At 47.7% G+C, this 25,472-nt stretch overlaps 1 protein-coding gene across 5 annotated transcripts in view; it reads left to right on the plus strand.

The window, feature by feature from the left end:
- Positions 1 to 25,472, plus strand: part of trpm7 (transient receptor potential cation channel, subfamily M, member 7) — a 207,375-nt gene that overhangs the window by 13,933 nt on the left and 167,970 nt on the right. For all 5 annotated transcript variants that reach the window (XR_011933842.1, XM_072470267.1, XM_072470268.1 and 2 more), the window contains exons 3-8: positions 8,945 to 9,143; positions 15,975 to 16,188; positions 20,904 to 21,028; positions 21,120 to 21,291; positions 22,090 to 22,264; positions 24,670 to 24,793. Coding sequence is in view for 4 of the 5 variants with exons in the window: in XM_072470267.1 (XP_072326368.1) it covers positions 9,000 to 9,143; positions 15,975 to 16,188; positions 20,904 to 21,028; positions 21,120 to 21,291; positions 22,090 to 22,264; positions 24,670 to 24,793 (954 nt within the window). In the remaining variant the exon portion in view is untranslated. The remainder of the gene's footprint in view (positions 1 to 8,944; positions 9,144 to 15,974; positions 16,189 to 20,903; positions 21,029 to 21,119; positions 21,292 to 22,089; positions 22,265 to 24,669; positions 24,794 to 25,472) is intronic.

The following is a 25,472-nucleotide window of genomic DNA, read 5'->3' on the forward strand; positions in this document are numbered from 1 at the left end:
TCAGCCTTCGGGCGATCAACGAGGCGAAGGCTACAACATCTGCCTCCACACCCGTTTCCAACCCTGGCTGGTCCGACACCCCGAAAATGGCCTCCCGGGGGCCCGGGTCCAGTTTCACGTGTACCACTTTAGAAATTACCCTACAAACCTCCTTCCATGTAATCCTCTAGCTTTGGACAGGACCAAAACATATGAACGTGATTAGCGCCGCCCCCCGCCCCCCCACAATGTTCTCACACATCTTCTTCTCCTTCAAAGAATCGGCTCATCCTCGCTCTCGTGAGGTGTGTTCTGTATGCCACCTTCAGCTGTATCAGCCCAAACCCCGTGCACGAGGTAGAGGCATTCACTCTCCGGAGCACCTCACACCAGAACCCCTCCTCCATATCCTCTCCAACTCTTCCTCCCACATTGGTTTGATCCCTTCCAGTGGTGCCTTCTCCTCTTCCAAAATAGCTCCGTAAACCGCCAACACCACCCCCTTCTCCAGCCCCCCTGTCGTCAGCACCTCCTCTAGCAATGTGGAGGCCGGCTCCCCCGGGAAGCTCTGAATCTCCTTTCTGGCAAAATCTCGAACCTGCATGTATCTAAACATTTCCCCCTACTCCAGCCCATACTTCACTTCCAGCTCCTTCAATCCTGCAAACCGACCCCCAAGAAACAAATCTTTTAGTGTCTTAATCTCTTTCCCCCCCCCCCATGTTCGATGTTATCCAGTTCTTGAAAGTGCATAATGAATAACGCCCATGAATTGTAGAACCCCTCCATCCTTCCCCTCAGTTCAAACTTAACCTTTTCAAGAGTCAAGAATACCAATCCTTTGTTCATAATGTATTCTTATTTTGTGTAGTAAGCTTTGATGTGACACCTTCTCAAATTCCTTTTGGAAACCCAAGTAGCAGATGGAATTCAATGTTGCCAAGTGTGAGGCTATCCATTTTGGGAGGAATAACAGCAGAATGGATTATTATTTAAACGGTAAGATGTTAAAACATGCTGCTGTGCAGAGGGACCTGGGTGTGCTGGTGCACGAGTCGCAAAAAGTTGGTGTGCAGGTGCAGCAGATGATTAAGAAGGCTAATCGCGTTTTGTCTTTAGACCATAGAACATAGAAAATACAGCACAGAACAGGCCCTTCGGCCCACGATGTTGTGCCGAACCTTTGTCCTAGATTAATCATAGATTATCATTGAATTTACAGTGCAGAAGGAGGCCATTCGGCCCTTTGAGTCTGCACCAGCTCTTGGAAAGAGCACCCTACCCAAACTCAACACCTCCACCCAACACCAAGGGCAATTTGGACATTAAGGGCAATTTATCATTGGCCAATTCACGTAACCCGCACATCTTTGGACTGTGGGAGGAAACCGGAGCACCCGGAGGAAACCCACGCAGACACTGGGAGGACGTGCAGACTCCGCACAGACAATGACCCAAGCCGGAATCGAACCTGGGACCATGGATCTGTGAAGCAATTGTGCTATCCACAATGCTACCGTGCTGCCCTTAAGAACAAATAAATCTTTCATTGCTAGAGGGATGGAGTTCAACACTAGTGAGGTTATGCTGCAATTGTATAGGGTGTTGGTGAGGCCGCATCTGGAGTATTGTGTTCAGTTTTGGTCTCCTTATCTGAGAAAGGACATATTGGCACTGGAGGGAGTGCAGAGGAGATTCACTTGGTTGATCCCAGAGTTGAGGGGATTAGATTATGACGAGAGGTTGAGTAGACTGGGACTGTACTCATTGGAGTTTAGAAGGATGCGGGGGGATCTTATTGAGACATATAAATTTATGAAGGGAATAGATAGGATAGATGTGGGCAGGTTGTTTCCACTGGTCGGGGAAAGCAGAACTAGGGGGCATAGCCTTAAAAAAAGGGGAGGTAGATTAAGGACGGAGTGTAGGAGGAACTTCTTCACCCAAAGGGTTGTGAATCTCTGGAATTCCTTGCCCAGTGAAGCAGTTGAGGCTCCTTCTTTAAACGTTTTTAAGAAAAAGATAGATACCTTTCTAAAGGATAAAGGGATTCGAGGATATGGTGTACGGGCCGGAGAGTGGAGCTGAGTCCACAAAGATCAGCCATGATCTCATTAAATGGCGGAGCAGGCTCGAGGGGCCAGATGGCCGACTCCTGCTTCTCGTTCTTATGTTCTTATCAAATCTACCAATTCCCCTTTATCGACCTTGATTGCTACTTCATCAAAAATCTCTAATGGATTAGTTAAGCAATATTTCCCTTTCACAAAGCCACTTTGGCTGTGCCTGATCACATCATGATTTTCTAAATATCCTGCTATTAGCTCATTAATTATGGATTCTAGCACTTTTCCAATGTCAAAATTAGGCAAACTGGCCTGTGGCCTACTGCCTCTTTTCTGAATGAAGATGTTACATTAGCTATTTTCCAAATCAGTGGGACCCATCCAGAATGAAGGAATTTTGGAAGGTTATAATCACTGCCTCTGGTCCGTGCTGCCACTATTTTTAAGATTTGTGGGCAGAACAGTAGTACAAGTGCCAGGGTCCCAGGTTCGATTCCCCGTTGGGTCACTATGTGCTGAGCCTGCACGTTCTCCCCTTGTCTGTGTGGGTTTCCTCCGGATGCTCCAGTTTGCTCCCACAGTCCAAAGACGTGCAGGTTAGGTGGATTGACCATGATATATTGCCCTTAGTGTCCAAAAAGGATAGGAGGGGTTATTGGGTTGCAGGGATAGGGTGGAAGTGAGGGCTTAAATGGGTCGGTGCAGACTCTGGGCCGAATGGCCTCCTTCTGCACTTATGTTCTATGCTAAGATGCAGGACATTTAATCCTGGATGTGTCAGCCTTTTGGGCCTAATGCTTTTCTAGCACCTTCCCTCTGGTGATGGTGATTGTTTTAAGTTCCTCCTCCTGTTTACTCCTTTAGGAGGTTTTCGAAATCTTCTACGGTGAAGGCAGACGATACCTCTCATCACCTCTCATAAATTCTCATCACCTTTTGTCTTTTTACTTCCACAAGTATGTGTGCCCCATGATCTCACTGTTTCATTCTGGTTTTTGAAACAAATCCAGCCATTGATGTTTAGTCTCCTTCACCGTTCTTTACCCAAGATATCTTCACATTGCATTGAAATGCAGCCACCGTCTATCTGCCCTTTCTGGTCATCTGTATTCTGCACAGCTTATCATGCACCCTAATTTGACATTGACCAATTTCACTTGTCCAATATACACTTTTGAGACTATAATTCTTTGGTTTGATTTGAAAGATAATTTTGTAATTTGAACAAGTGGCTGAAATTCAAAACCCATCAGTAAAACTGTGCAATGGATCGTGGTGGGGGAACATGCACTGAATTTGATATATTTTGAAAAATAAATTTAGAGTACCCAATTATTTTTTTTTCCAATTAAGTGGCAATTTAGCGTGTTCAATCCACCTGCCCTGCACATCTTTGGGTTGTGTGGGTGAAACCCACGCAGACACGTGGAGAATGTGCAAACTCCACACGGACAGTGACCCAGGGCCAGGATTCGAACCCTGGTCCTCAGCGCCGTAGTCCCAGTGCTAACCACTGCGCCACCTTGCCGCCCTCTGAATTTGATATAAAGCCATGCCCTTGCATGCCAGAATTTTGCAAGCTTGAAACTAATAAATTGGGACAGGAATTTGCTATTTCTAGCCTTCCTGTTGAATTTGACCTTTTGTTTGGATTAGAATACCTAAATGTAAAACAAAGGTACGTATGCAGAGTTTGTGTGCTCTCCCTGTGCCTGCGTGGATTTCCTCCGGGTGCTCCAGTTTCTTACCACAAGTCCCAAAATACGTGCTTGTTAGGTAATTTGGACATTCTGAATTCTCCCTCCGTGTACCCGAACAGACGTCGGAATGTGGCGACTAGGGGCTTTTCACAATAACTTCATTGCAGTGTTAATGTAAGCCTACTTGTGACACTAATAAAGAGTATTATTAATGTGCTTTAACTGGGACATGAGTAAGGACTGGAGAATGTATGTTAATTTAAGCTTTGATGTTCTTTTTGTCGCCCATATTGAAGCTACTAGATAAAAGCAAATTACTACGGATGCTGGAATCTGAAACAAAACCAGAAAATATTGAACAATCTCAGCAGCTCTGACAGCATGTGAGGAGGGAGTGCTTTGACAAAGAGTCATCCAGATCGAAACGTCAGCTCCCTTCTCCCTCCACAGATGCTGTCAGACCTGATGAAGCTACCAGAGATCATTTAAAAAATAATAAATTGTTTTGAATACATAGAAACACGCACAGAAAATAGAAACTTCGGCCCTTCGAGCCTGCTCCATATTTATTATGGATGATCATCAAGTTCTTTTTTTTATTTAAAAAAAAATATATATTTTATTTCAGCTTCCAAACACAATTTTTCCACTTTACAAATCAACATAAAAAAATAACACAATAGCTAATAAGTAACATTATTTAAATAAAATAGTGAACTAACAAAGTAACAAGAAATAGTGCTTCCCCCCCCTCCCTCTGGGCTGCTGACGATCTAGTTTCCCTTAATGTTCTGCGAGATAGTCAAGGAACGGTTGCCACCGCCTGGAGAACCCCTGAACCGATCCTCTCAACGCAAACTTCATTCGTTCCAGTTTTATGAACCCTGCCATATCGTTTATCCAGGCCTCCACGCCGGGGGGTTTCGCTTCCTTCCACATGAGTAAGATCCTTTGCCGGGCTACCAGGGACGCAAAGGCCAGAATATCGGTCTCTTTCGCCTCCTGAACTCCCGGCTCTTCCGCTACCCCAAATATAGCTAACCCCCAGCCTGGCTTGACCTGCACCTTCACCACCTTTGAAATCACTCTTGCCACTCCCCTCCAGTACTCATCCAGTGCCGGACACGACCAGAACATGTGTGTGGTTCGCCGGGCTTCCCAAGCACCTCCCCCACCTGTCCTCCACTCCGAAGAACCTGCTCAGTCTTGCCCCCGTCATGTGTGCTCTGTGTAGAACCTTGAATTGTATCAGGCTAAGCCTGGCACACGAGGAAGAGGAATTTACCCTACTTGGGGCATCAACCCACAGCCCCTCCTCAATCTCCTCCCCCAGCTCTTCCCATTTTCCTTTCAGCTCCTCTACCAGCGCCTCCCCCTCGTCTATCATCTCCTGATATATTTCGGACACTTTGCCCTCCCTGACCCACCCCCCCGAAATCACTCTATCCTGGATCCCCTGTGTCGGGAACAGCGGAAATTCCCTCACCTGTTGCCTCGTGAACTATATCTGAAGATATTCCCCGGGGGCAACTCATACTTTTCCTCCAGCGCTCCCAGGCTCACAAACTCCCCATCAATAAACAAGTCTCTCAATCTCCTAATTCCTGCCCGATGCCAGCTCTGGAACCCTCCATTCATCCTTCCTGGGACAAACCTATGGTTATTCCTGATCGGGGACCACACCGAGGCACCCGTCACCCCCCTGTGTCGCCTCCATTGCCCCCAGATCCTTAAGGTTGCCACCACCACTGGGTTCGTGGTATACCTTTTCGGGGAAAGCGGTAGCGGCGCCGTCACCAGCGACTTTAGGCTCGTTCCTTTACAGGACGCCATCTCCAGCCTCTTCCACGCCGCCCCCTCTCCCTCCCTCATCCACTTACAAACCATCGCCACATTGGCGGCCCAGTAGTAGTCGTCCAGATTCGGCAACGCCGGTGCCCCTCTGTCCCTGCTGCGCTGCAGGAACCCCCTCCTTACCCTCGGGGTCTTCCCTGCCCACACAAAACTCATAACACTCCTGCCTATTTTCTTAAAAAAGGCCTCAGTGATCAAAATGGGGAGACATTGAAACACAAAAAGAAACCTTGGGAGGACCATCATTTTTACTGCCTGCACACTGCCCGCCAGTGAGAGCGGCAGCATATCCCACCTCTTGAAATCCTCCTCCATCTGCTCCACCAGCCGCGTCAGATTGAGTTTGTGTAGAGTTCCCCAGCTCTTTGCTACCTGAATCCCCAAATATCGGAAGCTCCTTTCCACTCTCCTTAACGGCAGGGCGTCTTCAATGATCCCCGGGGTGTACGACAAAAAGCTCACTCTTCCCCATATTTAGCCTATATCCCGAAAAATCTCCAAACTCCCTCAATATCTGCATAACCTCTGTCATCCCCTCTACAGGATCCGCCACATATAGCAGTAGGTCATCTGCGTAGAGTGACACTCTATGTTCCTCTCCCCCTCTAACCACCCCCCTCCATTTCTTAGAGTCTCTCAACGCTATGGCCAGTGGTTCAATTGTCAGCGCGAACAGTAATGGGGACAGGGGGCACCCCTGCCTTGTTCCCCTATGTAACCGAAAATACTCCGATCTTTGCCGATTTGTGACTACACTTGCCACTGGGGCCCCATATAGGAGTTTGACCCAACTGATAAACCCCTCCCCGAACCCAAACCTCCTCAACACCTCCCATAGATACTCCCACTCTACCCTATCGAATGCCTTCTCTGCATCCATCACTACCACTATCTCTGCCTCCCCCTCCGCTGGGGGCATCATTATCACCCCCAACAGCTGTCGCACGTTGACATTCCGTTGTCTCCCCTTTACAAACCCTGTCTGGTCTTCATGCACCACCCCCGGGACACAATCCTCGATCCTCGTCGCCAGCACTTTTGCCAGCAACTTGGCGTCTACATTCAGGAGCGAGATAGGCCTATATGACCTGCATTGCAGCGGATCTTTATCCCGCTTCAGGATTAGTGATATCATCGCCTCCGACATTGTCGGAGGTAGAGTCCCCCCTTCTCGGGCCTCGTTAAAGGTTCTCGCCAGCAGCGGGGCCAACAAGTCCACATATTTCCTGTAAGATTCCACCGGGAACCCGTCTGGTTCCGGGGCCTTCCCAGCCTGCATGTTCCCCAGCCCTTTAGTCACCTCATCCACCCCGATTGGCACCCCCCAGACCTGCCACCTCCTGCTCCTCCACCCTCGGGAACCTTAGTTGGTCCAGAAACTGTTGCATTCCCTCTTTTCCCTCAGGGGGTTGGGACCTATATAGCCTCTCATAAAAGGTCTTAAACACCTCATTTACCTTCCCTGCTCTCCGCTCCGTAGTCCCCGTTTCATCCCTGACTCCCCCCAATTTCCCATGAAAATCAGTGCCCTGCTCAAAACAAAGAAATCTATTCGGGAGTATACCTTACGGACATGGGAGAAAAAGGAGAACTCTCCCCCCATTTGCTCCATGAACCCCCTAAGCACCTTGGCCGCTGCCGGCCTTCTTCTGGTCCTGGATCTAGACCGATCTAACCCTGGATCCAGCACAGTATTGAAATCCCCCCCCCCCCATTACCAGGCTTCCCACCTCCAGGTCCGGGATACGTCCCAGCATCCGCTTCATAAATCCCGCGTCGTCCCAGTTCGGGGCATATACATTTACCAGCACGACCTCCTTTCCCTGCAATCTACCACTCAACATCACATATCTACCCCTGTTGTCCACCACTATATTCCTAGCCTCGAACGACACCCGTTTCCCCACCAATATCGCCACCCCTCTATTTTTTGCGTCCAACCCATCCTTTCCTTAACCTAACCTGATCCACCACCTTCAGATGCGTCTCCTGAAGCATGACCACATCTGCCTTTCAGTCCTTTTAAGTGCGCGAACACTCGGGCCCTCTTAATCGGCCCATTTAGGCCTCTCACGTTCCACGTGATCAGCCGGATTGCCCCCCCCCCCCCGGCCAATTAGCCATCCCCTATTCTAGGCCAGCCCCCCATCCAGGTCCCGCGCACCCACCCGTCCCCCAGGCGGCGCCCTCCCGTCCCGACCACCTCTTCCCTTGCCAGTTCCCCCTCGCTCCCAACAGCAGCAACCCAGTTGATCCCCATCTGGCATGGTTACTCCCCCCACGATGCTTCCGAAAGTCAGCTGACTCCAGCTGACCCCGGCTGATCATCAAATTCAACACCCTGATCCCGCCTCCCTCCCCCATATTCTTTGATCCCTTTAGCCCCAAGAGCTATATCTAACCCCTTGAAATTACACTGTTTTAGCCCCAACTACTTTCTGTGGTAACGAATTCCACAGATTCACCACTCTCTGCGTGAAGTGATGTCTCCTCACCTCAGTCCTAAAAGGTTTACTCCTTATCTTCAAACTATGACCACCTTGTTCTGGACTCCCACAATCAGGAACATTCATTCTGAATCTACCCTGCCTAATCCTGTTAGAATTTAAAGGTTTCTATGAGATTCCCCCCTCGTTCTTCAAACTCCAAGGAATACAATCCTAACCGACTTAGTCTCTCCTCATATGACAGTCTCGCCATCCTGAGAATCAGCCTGGGAAACCTTCGCTGCACTCCCTCCATAGCAAGAACATCCGTCCTCCGATAAGGACATCAAAACTCCAGGTGTGACCTCACCAATGCCCTATACGATGTAGTAAACCATCCCTATTCCTATACTCAAATCCTCTCGCTATGAAGGCCAACACACCATTTGCCGTCTTTGCTGCCTGCTGATTTTGCACGCTGATGCACGAGGACACCAAGGTCTCGCTGAGTATCCGTCTCTCTCAAGTTGCACCCATTCAAATAATCTGTCCTATTTTTGCTACCGAAGCGGATAGCCTCACATTTATCCACATTATACTGCATCTGCCATGCATGTGCCCACTCACTCAGCCTGTCCAAATCCCACTGAAGCATCTCTGCATCCTCCTCACAGCTCACCCTCCCACCCAACTTTGAACCGTCTGCAATTTTGGGAATAATACATTTCGTTCCCTCGTCCAAATCATTAATATATAATGTGAACAGTTAGGTTCCCGGCACAGATCCCTGCGTTACCCCACTAGTCACTGCCTGCTAACGAACTTTGTTTCCCACATATTGCCCATTGAAAGAAATACAAATTCTCCTATTCCAGCTGCATTTAGAAGCCATAATTGTGAATTTGTTGTGTTCTAACAGGTGTTGCTGCGGACGATTGGTTCGGCAGCATCTTGGCTTCACTGCGAGCCTGGCAATGAAGTACTCCGATGTGAAATTGGGTGAGTCTGAAAACCTGGAAAAAGAGGAATGGTCGGTGGAGAAACACACGAGCGAGAGTCCAACTGATGCTTATGGAGTTATTAATTTTCAAGGCGGCTCGCATTCTTACAGAGCTAAGGTTTGTTTTTTTAAATTCATTTACTGAATGTGGGTGTCGCTGGTTAGGCCAGCATTTATTGCCCGTTCCTAGTTGCCCTTCAGAAGGTGGGGGTGAGCTGCCTTCTGGAACCGCTGCAGTCCAAGGTGTAGATACACCCACTGTGCTGTTAGAGAGAGAGTTCCAGGATTTTGCCCCAGTGACAGTGGAGGAAAGGCCAATATATTTCCAGGTTAGAGAGGTGAGTGTCTTGGAGGGGAACCCAGGTATATCTGCTGCTCTTGTCCTTCTAGATAGCAGTCGTCGTGGGTTTGGAAGGTGTTGTCTGAGGACCTTTGTGAGTTACTGCAGTGCATCTTGTAGGTGGTACACACGGCGTCGGTGGTGAAATGTTTGTGGACGGGGGAGCAATCAAGTGGACTGCTTTGTCCTGGATGGTGTTGAGCTTCCTGAGTGTTGTTGGAGCTGCACTCATCCAGGCAAGTGGAGAGTATTCCATTACACTCCTGACTTGTGCTTCCTGTAGAGTTGTATTTCTTGTGGATGTGTTAAATTGGTCAGGTACTTCTATATCCAGGAGTTAATTGATGGTGTATTTCTGAGCTACCTAATTTGGTTCTTGTAGCCGAGGGGCAGCACGGTAGCACTGTGGTTAGCAGGGTCCCAGATTAAATTCCCTGCTGGCTCACTGTCTGTGCGGAGTCTGCACGTTCTCCCTGTGTCTCCGTGTTTCCTCCGGGTGCTCCAGTTTCCTCCCACAGTCCAAAGACGTGCAGGTTAGATGGATTGGACATGCTAAATTGCCCCTTAGTGTCCAAACATTAGAAGGCGTTATTGGGGATAGGATGGAAGTAAGGGCTTAAAGTGGGTCGGTGCAGACTCGATGGGCTGAATGTCAAAATGTTACTTTAGGGGCTGTCTAGTTTCCAACGTGCTTGATTTTATACTTGGGCAAACTCATTTTATAATTGCCCACCTTTTGAAGAAAGAGCAGCGTGCCTGAATCTGGGTTATTTTCTCAAATACCTGCAGGTTCGTTTTTGTTTTTCAAAAGAAACAAAAATCTGAATGGGAAAAACTGAAGTCTTTACTATCATAACCACAGTATCTGATGTTGAAGTTGTCCAAGATTCTGATCAAAAGCAGTGGAAACTTTTATTTTGTTTAACTTTTGTATTTACACCCTCTGCACGTCACATAGAACATAGAACAATACAGCGCAGTACAGGCCCTTCGGCCCACGATGTTGCACCGAAACAAAAGTCATCTAACCTACACTATGCCATTATCATCCATATGTTTATCCAATAAACTTTTAAATGCCCTCAATGTTGGCGAGTTCACTACTGTAGCAGGTAGGGCATTCCACGGCCTCACTACTCTTTGCGTAAAGAACCTACCTCTGACCTCTGTCCTATATCTATTACCCCTCAGTTTAAAGTTATGTCCCCTCGTGCCAGCCATATCCATCCGCGGGAGAAGGCTCTCACTGTCCACCCTATCCAACCCCCTGATCATTTTGTATGCCTCTATTAAGTCTCCTCTTAACCACCTTCTCTCCAACGAAAACAACCTCAAGTCCATCAGCCTTTCCTCATAAGATTTTCCCTCTATACCAGGCAACATCCTGGTAAATCTCCTCTGCACCCGCTCCAAAGCCTCCACGTCCTTCCTATAATGCGGTGACCAGAACTGTACGCAATACTCCAAATGCGGCCGTACCAGAGTTCTGTATAGCTGCAACATGACCTCCTGACTCCGGAACTTAATCCCTCTACCAATAAAGGCCAACACTCCATAGGCCTTCTTCACAACCCTATCAACCTGGGTGGCAACTTTCAGGGATCTATGTACATGGACACCTAGATCCCTCTGCTCATCCACACTCTCAAGAACTTTACCATTAGCCAAATATTCCGCATTCCTGTTATTCCTTCCAAAGTGAATCACCTCACGCTTCTCTACATTAAACTCCATTTGCCACCTCTCAGCCCAGCTCTGCAGCTTATCTATATCCCTCTGTAACCTGCTACATCCTTCCACACTATCGACAACACCACCGACTTTAGTATCGTCTGCAAATTTACTCACCCACCCTTCTGCGCCTTCCTCTAGGTCATTGATAAAAATGACAAACAGCAACGGCCCCAGAACAGATCCTTGTGGTACTCCACTTGTGACTGTACTCCATTCTGAACATTTCCCATCAACCACCACCCTGTCTTCTTTCAGCTAGCCAATTTCTGATCCACATCTCTAAATCACCCTCAATCCCCAGCCTCCGTATTTTTTGCAATAGCCTACCGTGGGGAACCTTATCAAACGCTTTGCTGAAATCCATATACACCACATCAACTGCTCTACCCTCGTCTACCTGTTCAGTCACCTTCTCAAAGAACTCAATAAGGTTTGTGAGGCATGACCTACCCTTCACAAAGCCATGCTGACTATCCCTGATCATATTATTCCTATCTAGATGATTATAAATCTTGTCTCTTATAATCCCCTCCAAGACTTTACCCACTACAGACGTGAGGCTCACCGGTCTATAGTTGCCGGGGTTGTCTCTGCTCCCCTTTTTGAACAAAGGGACCACATTTGCTGTCCTCCAGTCCTCTGGCACTATTCCTGTAGCCAATGATGACATAAAAATCAAAGCCAAAGGTCCAGCAATCTATTCCCTGACCTCCCAGAGAATCCTAGGATAAATCCCATCAGGTCCCGGGGACTTATCTATTTTCAGCCTGTCCAGAATTGCCAACACCTCTTCCCTACGTACCTCAATGCCATCTATTCTATTAGCCTGGGGCTCAGCATTCTCCTCCACAACATTATCTTTTTCCTGAGTGAATACTGATGAAAAATATTCATTTAGTATCTCGCCTATCTCTTCAGACTCCACACACAATTTCCCATCCCTGTCCTTGACTGGTCCTACTCTTTCCCTAGTCATTCGCTTATTCCTGACATACCTATAGAAAGCTTTTGGGTTTTCCTTGATCCTTCCTGCCAAATACTTCTCATGTCCCCTCCTTGCTCGTCTTAGCTCTCTCTTTAGATCCTTCCTCGCTACCTTGTAACTATCCATCGCCCCAACCGAAACTTCACACTTCATCTTCACATAGGCCTCCTTCTTCCTCTTAACAAGAGATTCCACTTCCTTGGTAAACCACGGTTCCCTCGCTCGACGCCTTCCTCCCTGTCTGACCGGTACATACTTATCAAGAACACGCAGTAGCTGATCCTTGAACAAGCCCCACTTATCCAGTGTGCCCAACACTTGCAGCCTACTTCTCCACCTTATCCCCCCCAAGTCACGTCTAATGGCATCATAATTGCCCTTCCCCCAGCTATAACTCTTGCCCTGCGGTGTATACTTATCCCTTTCCATCATTAACGTAAACGTCACCGAATTGTGGTCACTGTCCCCAAAGTGCTCTCCTACCTCCAAATCCAACACCTGGCCTGGTTCATTACCCAAAACCAAATCCAACGTGGCCTCGCCTCTTGTTGGCCTGTCAACATATTGTGTCAGGAAACCCTCCTGCACACACTGTACAAAAAACGACCCATCTATTGTACTCGCACTATATCTTTTCCAGTCAATATTTGGAAAGTTAAAGTCTCCCATAATAACTACCCTGTTACTTTCGCTCATATCCAGAATCATCTTCGCCATCCTTTCCTCTACATCCCTAGAACTATTAAGAGGCCTATAAAAAACTCCCAACAGGGTGACCTCTCCTTTCCTGTTTCTAACTTCAGCCCTTACTACCTCGGAAGAAGAGTCCCCATCTAGCATCCTCTCCGCCACCGTAATACTGCTCTTGACTAGCAGCGCCACACCTCCCCCTCTTTTGCCTCCTTCTCTGAGCTTACTAAAACACCTAAACCCCGGAACCTGCAACATCCATTCCTGTCCCTGCTCTATCCATGTCTCCGAAATGGCCACAACATCGAAGTCCCAGGTACCAACCCATGCTGCCAGTTCCCCTACCTTGTTTCGTATACTCCTGGCATTGAAGTAGACACACTTCAAACCACCTACCTGAACACTGGCCCCCTCCTGCGACGTCAAATCTGTGCTCCTGACCTCTTATACTCTCATTCTCCCTTACCCTAAAACTACAATCCAGGTTCCCATGCCCCTGCTGCATTAGTTTAAACCCCCCCAAAGAGCACTAACAAATCTCCCCCCCAGGATATTTGTGCCCCTCAGGTTCAGATGTAGACCATCCTGTCTGTAGAGGTCCCACCTTCCCCAGAAAGAGCCCCAGTTATCCAGAAATCTGAATCCCTCCCGCCTGCACCATCCCTGTAGCCGCGTGTTTAAATGCTCTCTCTCCCTATTCCTCATCTCACTATCACGTGGCACGGGCAACAACCCAGAGATGACAACTCTGTTTGTTCTAGTTCTGAGCTTCCATCCTAGCTCCCTGAAAGCCTGCCTGACATCCTTGTCCCCTTTCCTACCTATGTCGTTAGTGCCAATGTGGACCACGACTTGGGGCTGCTCCCCCTCCCCCCTAAGGACCCGGAAAACACGATCCGAGACATCACGTACCCTTGCACCTGGGAGGCAACATACCAAACGTGAGTCTCTCACGCTCCCACAAAATCTCCTATCTGTGCCCCTGACTATAGAGTCCCCAATTACTAATGCTCTGCTCCTCTCCCCCCTTCCCTTCTGAGCAACAGGGACAGACTCCGTGCCAGAGGCCCGTACCCCATGGCTTACCCCTGGTAAGTCCCCCCCCCCACAAGTATCCAAAGCGGTATACCTGTTTCTCAGGGGAACGACCGCAGGGGATCCCTGCACTGACTGCTTTTTCCCAGTCCCTCTTACAGTTACCCACCTATCTCCAATCTTTGGTGTAACTAATTCCCTGAAGCTGCTATCTATGACCCCTTCTGCCTCCCGAATGATCCGAAGTTCTTCCAACTCCAGCTCCCTAACTCGGTCTTGGAGGAGCTGGAGATGGCAGCACTTCCTGCAGGTAAAATCAGAAGGGACACTAACTGCATCCCTCACCTCAAACATCCTGCAGGAGGAACATTGCACTCCCTTCCCTGCCATTCCTCTTACTTTCTACCAAGATCTGGCTAACAACTAAATTAAATTTTTTCAAAAATAATAATAATATAATAAAATATGGTACTTGCCTCAGACCAATGGGTTTTATTATTAGGTTAGAGGAGGAGGGCGGGTGGGAGACACTACACGTGTAGTGTCTCGGGTTTCCTCTCCACCAGAATTTATTGGTGAGGGTCTTCCCAGACGTCCGCGGGTCGACTTCCTGTTCCCGCCTAAAAAACTAATTTTAAAAAAAAGAAAAATTCTCAGCTCCTGCTGAAATTGACTAACCAGCCAGCTCCACTCCCGCCGAAATCGACTGGCCTTCCCCTGCAAAGACAAGTGCTTTTAAAGGTTGACTTACCTCCCAGCAGCCACTTCCGCAATGCTCCCGCTGAAACTGACTCACCAGCTGTTCTCCCGCCGAAATCGACTGGCCAGCCCCTGCAAAGACAAGTGCTTTTAAAGGACAGACTTACCTCCCAGCAACCACTTCCGCAATGCTCCCGCTGAAACTGACTCACCAGCTGTCCTCACGCCGAAATCGACTGGCCTGCCCCTGCAAAGACAAGTGCTTTTAAAGGTTGACTTACCTCCCAGCAGCCACTTCCGCAATGCTCCCGCTGAAACTGACTCACCAGCTGTTCTCATGCCTGGAGGGTGTGAGACTGGATGCGTTGGAGACCTGTTACCAGCTGTTTAAAGGTGCCTGATTGAAACCTAAGGCAGCTCACTTGATTTTGTTTCCCAGAATCCTTGTTACGAACTTGTGGAGCAGGAGACGGCCACTCTGCCCCTCGTGTGGGGCAGGAGCCGGAGGCGGCCACTCTGCCCCTCGTGTGGGGCAGGAGCCGGAGGCGGCCACTCTGCCCCTCGTGTGGGGCAGGAGCCGGAGGCGGCCACTCTGCCCCTCGTGTGGGGCAGGAGCCGGAGGCGGCCACTCTGCCCCTCGTGTGGGGCAGGAGCCGGAGGCGGCCACTCTGCCCCTCGTGTGGGGCAGGAGCCGGAGGCGGCCACTCTGCCCCTCGTGTGGGGCAGGAGCCGGAGGCGGCCACTCTGCCCCTCGTGTGGGGCAGGAGCCGGAGGCGGCCACTCTGCCCCTCGTGTGGGGCAGGAGCCGGAGGCGGCCACTCTGCACCTCGTGTGGGGCAGGAGCCGGAGGCGGCCACTCTGCACCTCGTGTGGGGCAGGAGCCGGAGGCGGCCACTCTGCCCCTCAAACCTTCACCGCCATTCAATAAGATCATGATTGATCCGATTGTAACCTCAGCTCCACATTCCTGCCGACCCCGATAATCAAACATCTATCTACATCTGCATTAAAAATCTTGACAGATTCTGTTTCCATTGCCTTTTGGAGGAAGAGTCCCAACTCGAACCTCTGAGAGAAAGAGATTCTCCACATTTCAGTTTAAAATGGGCAGCCCCTTATTTTTAACTAGTTTTAGTTACCCCGAGTTGACCCCTAGTTGGAAAAGAGCTCCACCTCAGAAGATGGTCCCCTTTGGCAGTCTGGAAGGTAAAAGAAAAGCCTTTTCGTGGCATCTCATCTGCGTTCTCAAAGGGCTTCACATGCAATGAGTTACTCTGAAAGGCAGTGACTGACACACTGGTTAAGGCTGGCCAGGTGAGGGGGTGGGGAAACCAGTGTGTAACCAAAGATTTCTGGAGTTAATGTTTGTTTTGTATAAATTGTGATAATGGGTGGAAATTACTTTCTCCATTTGGGAACCATGTGAAACTGACAAGTATCTATCCTTTTTCATTGAAATGGTATAGTATGCACGACTTTCCTATGACACGAAACCTGAAGCTGTTTTAAGACTAATGCTGAAAGAATGGCAAATGGAACTACCCAAACTAGTCATCTCTGTACATGGTGGAATGCAGAACTTTGAACTTCATCCTCGCATCAAGCAGGTTGTTGGAAAAGGCTTAATCAAAGCAGCAGCAACCACAGGAGCCTGGATTCTAACTGGAGGAGTGAATGCAGGTATTTCAAAGAAAAATGCTAGAGTTTTGGCCGATGATCAAATCCGAGCTAAGGCATTGACCAGTGTGAAGGTGGCAAATGCGGGGCATTGACCAGTGAGAAGGTGGCAAACGCGGGGCATTGACCAGTGTGAAGGTGCCGAACGCGGGGCATTGACCAGTGTGAAGGTGCCGAACGCGGGGCATTGACCAGTGTGAAGGTGCCGAACGAGGGGCATTGACCAGTGTGAAGGTGCCGAACGCGGGGCATTGACCAGTGTGAAGGTGGCAAACGCGGGGCATTGACCAGTGTGAAGGTGCCGAACGCGGGGCATTGACCAGTGTGAAGGTGCCGAACGAGGGGCATTGACCAGTGTGAAGGTGCCGAACGCGGGGCATTGACCAGTGTGAAGGTGCCGAACATGGGGCATTGACCAGTGTGAAGGTGCCGAACGCGGGGCATTGACCAGTGTGAAGGTGCCGAACCTGGGGCATTGACCAGTGTGAAGGTGGCAAACGCGGGGCATTGACCAGTGTGAAGGTGGCAAACGCGGGGCATTGACCAGTGTGAAGGTGGCAAACGCGGGGCATTGACCAGTGTGAAGGTGCCGAACGCGGGGCATTGACCAGTGTGAAGGTGCCGAACGCGGGGCATTGACCAGTGTGAAGGTGCCGAACGCGGGGCATTGACCAGTGTAAAGGTGGCAAACGCGGGGCATTGACCAGTGTGAAGGTGCCGAACGCGGGGCATTGACCAGTGTGAAGGTGCCGAACGCGGGGCATTGACCAGTGTAAAGGTGGCAAACGCGGGGCATTGACCAGTGTGAAGGTGGCAAACGCGGACCCAACTATTTTCAATTTGTTTTTTAAAAAAATGTATTTTATTCCAAATATGTATAAACAAGAACATTAATAAATCAGTCAGCAACATACAGTTTGTACAATTTTATCTTGTTTTCCCCTTATCACCACCCTCTCCTTTCCCCTTTGATGGACAGATCTTCAAACATTGTCATGAACAATCCCCATCGTGTCTTGAATCCTTCCTCCTTAACTCAAATTTGATCTTTTCCAAAAGTAGAAAGTCATGCAGATCTCCCGACCAGGTTTTCACTCCTGGTGGCGTGTCTGCCTTCAAATGTAACAAAATCCTCCGACGGGCAATTAGAGAAGCAAAAACAATAACATCAGTCTTTTCCCCTTCCATCAGCTCCGGCAACTCCGAAACTCCAAAAATCGCCACCATTGGGTCTGGCCTGTCCTCTGCCCCTATAATTTTAGATAATGTCCCAAACACCGCTTCCCAGAACCGTGCTAGCTTCTCACACCCCTAGAACATGTGCACGTGATTCAGCAACATGGTCAACCCCTATTGCCTTTGAGTCAAACCCCATATGGAATACTTGTCCAACCCATCCCTTCCTCAGCCTTATCTGTTCGTTAACTTGGAGCTGCGTCTCCTGTATGAAGATCACCTCCACCTTCAAGCTCATCAGGTGTGCGAAGGCCCGGGATCTCTTAATCGGCCCATTTAGCCCACAAGCATTCCACGAAACAAATCTTATTGGGGTCTACGCCTCCATTCTCCTCGATCATCTGCCATCATCCTTCTCGATCATCTGCCACCATCCTCAATCGGCTCAGTCTGTGCTAATACCACCCTATATCCGGCCCATCCAACATGGCCCCCCTCTCCCATCTCGCCTCTGTTCACTAGCATTGCTGCCGACATTCTTCTGGCGTTTGAAGATAGTATTCTCGGCCTTCGAGAGTGACACACAGTTTCTCAGGGTATAAAACCCTGGGCACAAACTCTTCCGGAATAGGACCCCCTTGGCCTTGTTGAAGCCCGCACGTCTCTTTGCTAGCTCTGTCCATATGTCTTAGTAAATGCGAATCCGGTTCCCTACCCGTTTGCAATCACTCTTCTCTTTCGCCCATTACAAGGTTTTTTTTTTTTCTTTTTCCAGAAATTTTTGCATACACTGAATCATTGCCCGCAGCGGCTCCCCCACACTCTGGCATTGTCTTAAGGACCTGTGCGCCTGACCCATTTCTTGGGACCTTTCCAGCACTCCTTGCCTCACCAGCTCGGCCAACATCTTTGTTAATATTTCGTGGCACCTGTCCCCTCCACATCTTCTGGCAGCCCCACGATTCGGGAGATTCTGCCGTCTGGACCTATTTTCATGCTCCTCGACCCTAACCTTGAGTGATTTACAGTTCTGGGTGTCACACTTTTGGAAGGATGTGAATGTACTGGAGAGAGTTCAGAAGAGGTTTCCAGGAATGGTTCCAGGGATGAGAAACTTCAGTTACTAGGATAGATTGGAGGTTGGGACTGTTCTCCTTGGAGAGAAGGTCAGAACAGGACAGCGCAGGAACAGGCCTTTTGGCCCTCCAAGCCTGCGCCGATCATGTCCTATCTAGACCAACTGCCTGTGTCCTTCTCTTCCCCCATCTGTGCATGCATCTATCCAGATACGTCTCAAAGGTCGCTAACATATCTGCCTCAACCACCTCACTTGGCCATGCATTCCAGGCCACCAACACCCTCTGAGTAACAAAGCTTCCCCTGCACATCTCCACTGAACCTTTCCCCCCCTCACCTCGAACCTGTGCACCCTTGTAATCGTCATTTCCACCCTGGGAAAAAGCCCCCAACTGTTCACCCTATCTAGACCCCTCAATTTTACAAACTTCTATCAGGTCGCCCCTTAGCCTCCATCTCTCTCGGGAGAACAATCCCAGTTTATTCAATCTCGTCATAGCTAATACCCTCCATACCAGGCAACATCCTGGTAAACCTTTTCTTTACTCTCTCCAAAGCCTCCAATCTATCCTTGCAGTGCGTAATAAGAGGAGATTTGATACAGATGTTCAAACTCATGAGCGGGCTGAACAGTCGATCGGGAGAAACTGTTCCTGCTCAAAAAAGAATAGAGTTCGAGAGGGCACAGATTTAAAGTGATTTGCAAAAGAAGCAAAAGTGGTAGGAGAGAACTTTTTCACACAGCGAGTGGTTCAGGTCTGGAACTGTGGCGGAGGCTGGTTCAATTGAGGCATTCATGAAGGCATCAGATTGTTTCTGTTCAAGTAATCAAGTGCCGGGGTGCAGGGGAATGGCAGTAAGCTTTGTTGCTCGTTTGGAGAGCTGGTGCAGACACGATGGGCCAAATCGCCTCAACAATTCTGTGAACTGCTTGCTGTATGTGCATGCTTGCTTTGAGTGACTGGTATATTAGGACACCCACATCCCAGTGTAGATTCAGCACGGTACCACAGTGGTTAGCACTGTTGCTTCACAGCTCCGGGGTCCCAGGTTCGATTCCCCGCTTGGGTCACTGTCTGTGCAGAGTCTGCACGTTCTTCCCTTGTCTGCGTGGGTTTCCTCCAGGTGCTCCGGTTTCCTCCCACAAGTCCCAAAAGACTTGCTGTTGGGTGAATTGGACATTCTGAATTCTCCCTCAGTGTATAATAATATAATAATCGCTTATTGTCACAAGTAGGCTTCAATGAAGTTACTGTGAAAAGCCCGTAGTCGCCACATTCCGGCGCCTGTTCGGGGAGTCCGGTACGGGAATTGAACCCGCGCTGCTGGCATTGTTCTGCATTACAAGTCCGCTGTTTAGCCCACTGTGCTAAACCAGCCCCAGCTGAATCGGCGCCGGAATGCGGCGACTGGGGGCTTTTCACAGTAACTTCATTGCAGTGTAATGTAAGCCACTTGTAACACTAATAAAGATTTTTCTTTACTTAAAATCTATAATGCTTTTATTAAATAATTTGAGCATCACTGATTTTGATAATCTAAAGCTGCTTTTGAAGCCACGAATTGGAAAACGTTAAAACGAGCCATAACTTCCTAAATTCTTGGAGGTTGTGCATGTAAGTAAAACATTTGTTGAGGCTGCTGGTGAGGTCTTTTTACAGTTTTAATTTCATGATTAATTTCATTTAACTTTTTCTTCTCTTATGAGTGCGATCAAATCTGGATGTCCTACATGGGACTTATAAATGTGGCTAGAAGTAGCATTTGGTTGCTGAGGGTGGTCAGTGGCATTAACGTAATTGTGTTGCATTACAAGGGAGGTGCTGAGAACCAGGAGTCTATACGCAGATCCATGATCTTCAGTGAGAGAAGGAGCCCACTCCCATTTGAGATCTGGCCAGGTTATTTTGTGATTGTAAACTAGGTGAGCTGGACCAGTCTGGGGCTGACTTGCTTTTTCTGTTGCACTGAAAGTCAACACCCAGTTTGTCCGTTCTATCCACCTATGGTATTGTAAGGACAGGAACTAGCTTCCTCATTTCTGGATGCACACCTCCATCCCATCCACAATAAGATGGAACATTGGAGCAGATTTCTTTCAATTATACAATGATGCCTAAAATAACCTATATTAATGCAGTTGCACATACCATCTTAAAGTGATGCCGAGGGAAGTTTTAATACATTAAACTGACTATATAAATTGAACTGTTGTTATTTGCCTGTCATGCTCTTGGTTTTTCTGGTAAATCAGTATTGATAAATATTATGGGAAGTAAAGCTGAGAAGTCTGAAATTAACTGAGTTCGCCCTTGCAAGGATTTATTTGTTATGTTTTTAAATGTTGCTGATAGTAAAGTATTTTTAAGGATGAGTAAAATGGCCACTTACTGTTCACTCTGTTTCTGGTGCGAGGCGAATTGAAGTCCTCATTCTGCTACTGTTTGAACGTTATTTCTTTCTAGGTGTTGTGAAACATGTTGGTGAAGCCCTGAAAGAACACATTTCACGTTCATCTCGGAAGATTTGTACAATTGGAATCGCCCCTTGGGGTGTGATTGAAAATAGGAACGATCTTATTGGAAGAGATGTAAGAATATTATGTTTCAGTCTGAGCTCTGCATTGCTGAACTTTAAGTCTCTTTTAAAAATATTTTATTTTATTATTTTATGATCTGCAGGTTATTGCCCCATACCAAACTTTGTTGAACCCTCTGAGTAAGCTGAATGTTCTAAACGGTTTGCATTCCCATTTCATTCTGGTTGATGACGGAACAGTTGGAAAGTATGGTGCTGAAGTGAAGCTTCGGAGAGAGCTAGAAAAACATATCAATCTTCAGAGGATTCATGCAAGTGAGTTCTGCAGACCTTTCTAAACTAAAGAATTGCAGTTGTTGAAGGACACTTGCTGTAGATTAACAGGCTGGAGATTGTTCAGTTGTGATTTGAGTTTGGGAAGAAATTGTTAAATTTGATGTTCTTGGCATTTTTGCTCAAGTTTGAAAATCGGAAAGAGTATGTAATTGTGAAGTCGGTGCCTAACATGTTGGAACAAACTGGTTCAATGGCCTCTTGTTGGCACACAGTTAACAAAATTATGCTGTTTAAATAAGCTTTAAAAGCTGAATCTCAGATTTGTATTGCTGATGTATCAAAGTAGCCTAAAAGCAAAATAATGTGCGTGCTGGAAATCTGAAATAAATAAAAAAGAAAATGCTGGATAAACTCAGCAGGTCTGGCAGCATCTGTGGAGAGAGAAAAGCAGTGAATGTTCCGAGTCAGTGTGACATCAGAGCTCTGAAGCCTGCCTGATTCTCGTTATGTAAATTCAATCCAGTTGGTGGAAACAACTGTTTGCTTTTGCCTTCTACTCCAGCCCGAACAATTTATTCAATATCAAAATGGGATCATTCTGCTGCTATTGCACTTCTATTACCCATCAACACGTAACACCTAGTGACTTCTGTAAAGTAACTGCTGGACGCCGATTCTCTAAAGTTATTGTTTGCACCTGTGACTGACCTCATCACACCATCAAACTTTTACATTCATATAAATTAGTGTTTTCTCTTGAAATTATGTTTATTTTCTCTCTTCTAAGCATAAATAAAAACAAATATTGCTTTGCTATTTTTTGCTTTGCTTTTGTAGGAATTGGCCAAGGTGTGCCTGTAGTTGCTTTAATATTTGAAGGTGGCCCTAACTTAATCCCCACTGTGCTGGAATACTTGCTGGAGAGCCCCCCAGTGCCTGTGGTGGTGTGTGAAGGAACTGGCCGAGCTGCAGACCTTCTGGCCTATGTGCACAAGCAGACGGAAGAGGGAGGGTAAGAAGCATCTGTTCATTAGCATAGTACGGAACACGAAGGAAAAAAGCAATTTGGTGTAATTTGCCTGTTAAATAACATTGAACAGCTCTACTTATTTAAAGTGTGTATCTGAAATAGCAAATGCTGGAAATCTTCACTATAGTTAAGAAAGCCCACCAACGACTCTACTTTCTCAGAAGACTAAGGAAATTTGGCATGTCAGCTACGACTCTTGCCACCTTTTATAGATGTACCATAGAAAGCACAGCTTGGTATGGTTCCTGCTCTGCTCAAGACCACAGGAAACTACAAACGGTTGTGAATGTAGCCCAGTCCATCACCCAAACCAGCCTCCCATCATTTACTCTGTCTACAATTCCCGCTGCCTCAGAAAGGCAACCAGCATAATTAAGGACCACACGCATCCCGGACATACTCTCTTCCAACTTCTTCTGTCAGGAAAAAGATACAAAAGTTTGAGGTCACGTACCAACCGACTCAGGAACAGCTTCTTCCCTACTGCCATCAGACTTCTGAGTGGACCTACCTCGTATTAAGTTGACCTTTTCTCTACACCAGAGCTATAACTGTAACATTACATTCTGCAGCCTCTCCCTCCTTCCCTATGTACGGTGTGCATTGTTTGTACAGCAGGCAAGAAACAATACTTTTCACTGTATACTGATACATGTGACAATAATAAATCAAATCAAAGTATCTGTGGAGGGAAAAGCAGTTAATGTTTCAGATCATTTACCTTTTTGTTAGAACCCTTTATAAGCCTCATTGTAAAACTGAAGCTTTGAAGTTGCTGCAATCTTCAACTGCTTCCGGGAATATTGAGAGCGAAAACAGATCATTTGTTGCGAGTATGCACTTTTTCTGTGGGCGAGCCACTTATTCTGATCCCAATGTTCTGCTGGCTCACCAGAACCTTCAATATTTCCTCCTGCTAAATTTTTATTTAATGCCTTTTTGAATATAAATTTAAACTCTTCTTCAGAACTCTTTTTCTTTTGACTCTGATATTTACGAGATTTGCGTGTCGCTGGATAAGCCAGCACTTGCCCATCCCTAGTTGCCCTTGAGAAGGTGGTGGTGAGCTGCCTTCTTGAACCACTGCAGTCTCTGAGGTGTAGGTACACCCACTGTGCTGTTAGGGAGGGAGTTCCAGGATGTTGCCCCAGCGACAGTGAAGGAACGGCGATATGTTTCCAAGTCAGGGTGGTGAGTGACTTGGAGGGGAACTTTCAGGTGGTGGGGTTCCCAGGTATCTGCTGCTCTTGGCCTAGATGGTAGTGGTCGTGGGTTTGAAAGGTGCTGCCTAAGGAACCTTGGTGAGTTACTGCAGTGCATCGTGTAGATGGTACACACGGCTGCCCCTGTTTGTTGGTGGTTGAGGAAGTGAATGTTTATGGAAGGGGTGCCAGTCAAATGGACTGCTTTGTTCTGGATGGTGTTGAGCTTCTTGTGTTGTTGGAGCTTCACTCGTCCAGACAAGTGGAGATTATTCCATTGCACTCTTGACTTGTGACTTGTAGATGGTGGACAGGCTTTGCGGGGTCAGGAGATGAATTACTCACTGTAGGATTCCCAGCCTCTGACCTGCTCCTGTAGCCACAGTATTTATGCCATTAAATGTCAAGGGTGCGATGGTTAGATCCTCTCTTGTCAGAGATGGTCATTGCCTGGTACTTGTGTGGCACAAATGTAATTTGCCACTTGTCAGTCCAAGCTTGGATATTGTCGATTTCCACGTGGATTGCTCGAGTGTCTGAGGAGTTGCGAATGGTGCGGAACATTGTGCAATCTTCAGCGAATATTTGATCTCCTGTAGGAAGGAAGGTCACTGATGAAGCAGCTGAAGATGGTTGGGCTGAGGATACTGCCGTGATAAACACTTAAGTGACGCCGTGGGACTGAGATGACGGACCTCTAACAACCACAGCCATCTTCCTTCGTGCCAGATGCGACTCCAACCAGCAGAGAGTTTCCCCCCTGATTCCCATTGACTCCAGTTTAACTCGGGCTCCTTGATGCCACACTCGGTCAAATGCTGCCTTGATGTCAAGGGCAGTCACTCTCACCTCAGCTCTCTAGTTCAGCTCTTCTGTCCAGATTGAAGCAAGGCTGTAAGGAGGTCAGGTTAGCTATGAAGAAATAGTGACAATAAGTAAAAGGGAAATTAGCAAGGACTTTCTAAAAATGTAGAGACAGGTTAATTCTAGACCAGTCAGACTAATAGTATTGAACAAGTGGAAATGGATTAGCCGCATAGCCAATTGGAACACGATTGTTTATTTTTAACAGCGTGACTTTTTTTGAAATTATTTACCATGTAAGAATGTTTGTTGATTCAACAACTGATTCTGTGCTTAAATTACTTCAGTGGTTAATGAGATTTGTGTTTGGTTCTCCCCTAGAATACTTCCAGATGGGTTGGAATTGGAAATCCTCACAACAATCAAAAAGACTTTCAACTTCAGCCAAAGTGAGGCACACCATCTGTTTCAGACCCTGATGGAATGTATGAAGGCTAGAGAACTTGTAAGTTTTGTCACAATAATATACTGTGGTGGGCCATCTGGTTCGTTAGACCATAAATAGGAACAGAAGGAGGCCATTCAGCCCTTCGAACCTGCTCTACGATTTAATAAGACCAAGACTGGTCCAACACTCAAAAGTCCACTTTCCTGCTTTATCTCCGTAACCCTTCATTCCCCCACTGATTAAAAACCTATCGATCTCAGCCTGGAAAATGTTCAAGGACTTTGCTTCCACAGCCGCCGGAGGTAAAGAATTCCAAAGATTCACCACTCTTTGAGAGAGGAAATTCTTCCTCAAATTCGACTAAAATGAGCACCCTCTATTCTGTGACTATGCCATCAGGTCACACTCTCCCATGAGTGGAAGCATCCTCCCAACATTTACCCTGCCTAACCCCCTAAGAATCCTGTATATTTCAATCAGATCAGCTCTCATTCTTCAGAACTCCAAGGAGTACAGGCAGGCACACCCTGTTTAATCTTTCCTCGTATGGTAGTCAAGACGGAGGTGCTTCAACCGGTCCTGCCCTCGGCAATAACGCCCCCATGGTAGAGGGCCTGAGAGGCGGTGCTCGGCCTGTGGACGGGCGGCCCAGGCTGAGGACCTCCATCCCTTGCAGCTTCTGTACCCCCTGTTCCGCACTCACTGGATATGAGGTACAAGCTCGGTTCGGCCTACT

This window comes from Scyliorhinus torazame, chromosome 12, assembly GCF_047496885.1.
Source record: "Scyliorhinus torazame isolate Kashiwa2021f chromosome 12, sScyTor2.1, whole genome shotgun sequence".
Classification (NCBI taxonomy): domain Eukaryota; kingdom Metazoa; phylum Chordata; class Chondrichthyes; order Carcharhiniformes; family Scyliorhinidae; genus Scyliorhinus; species Scyliorhinus torazame.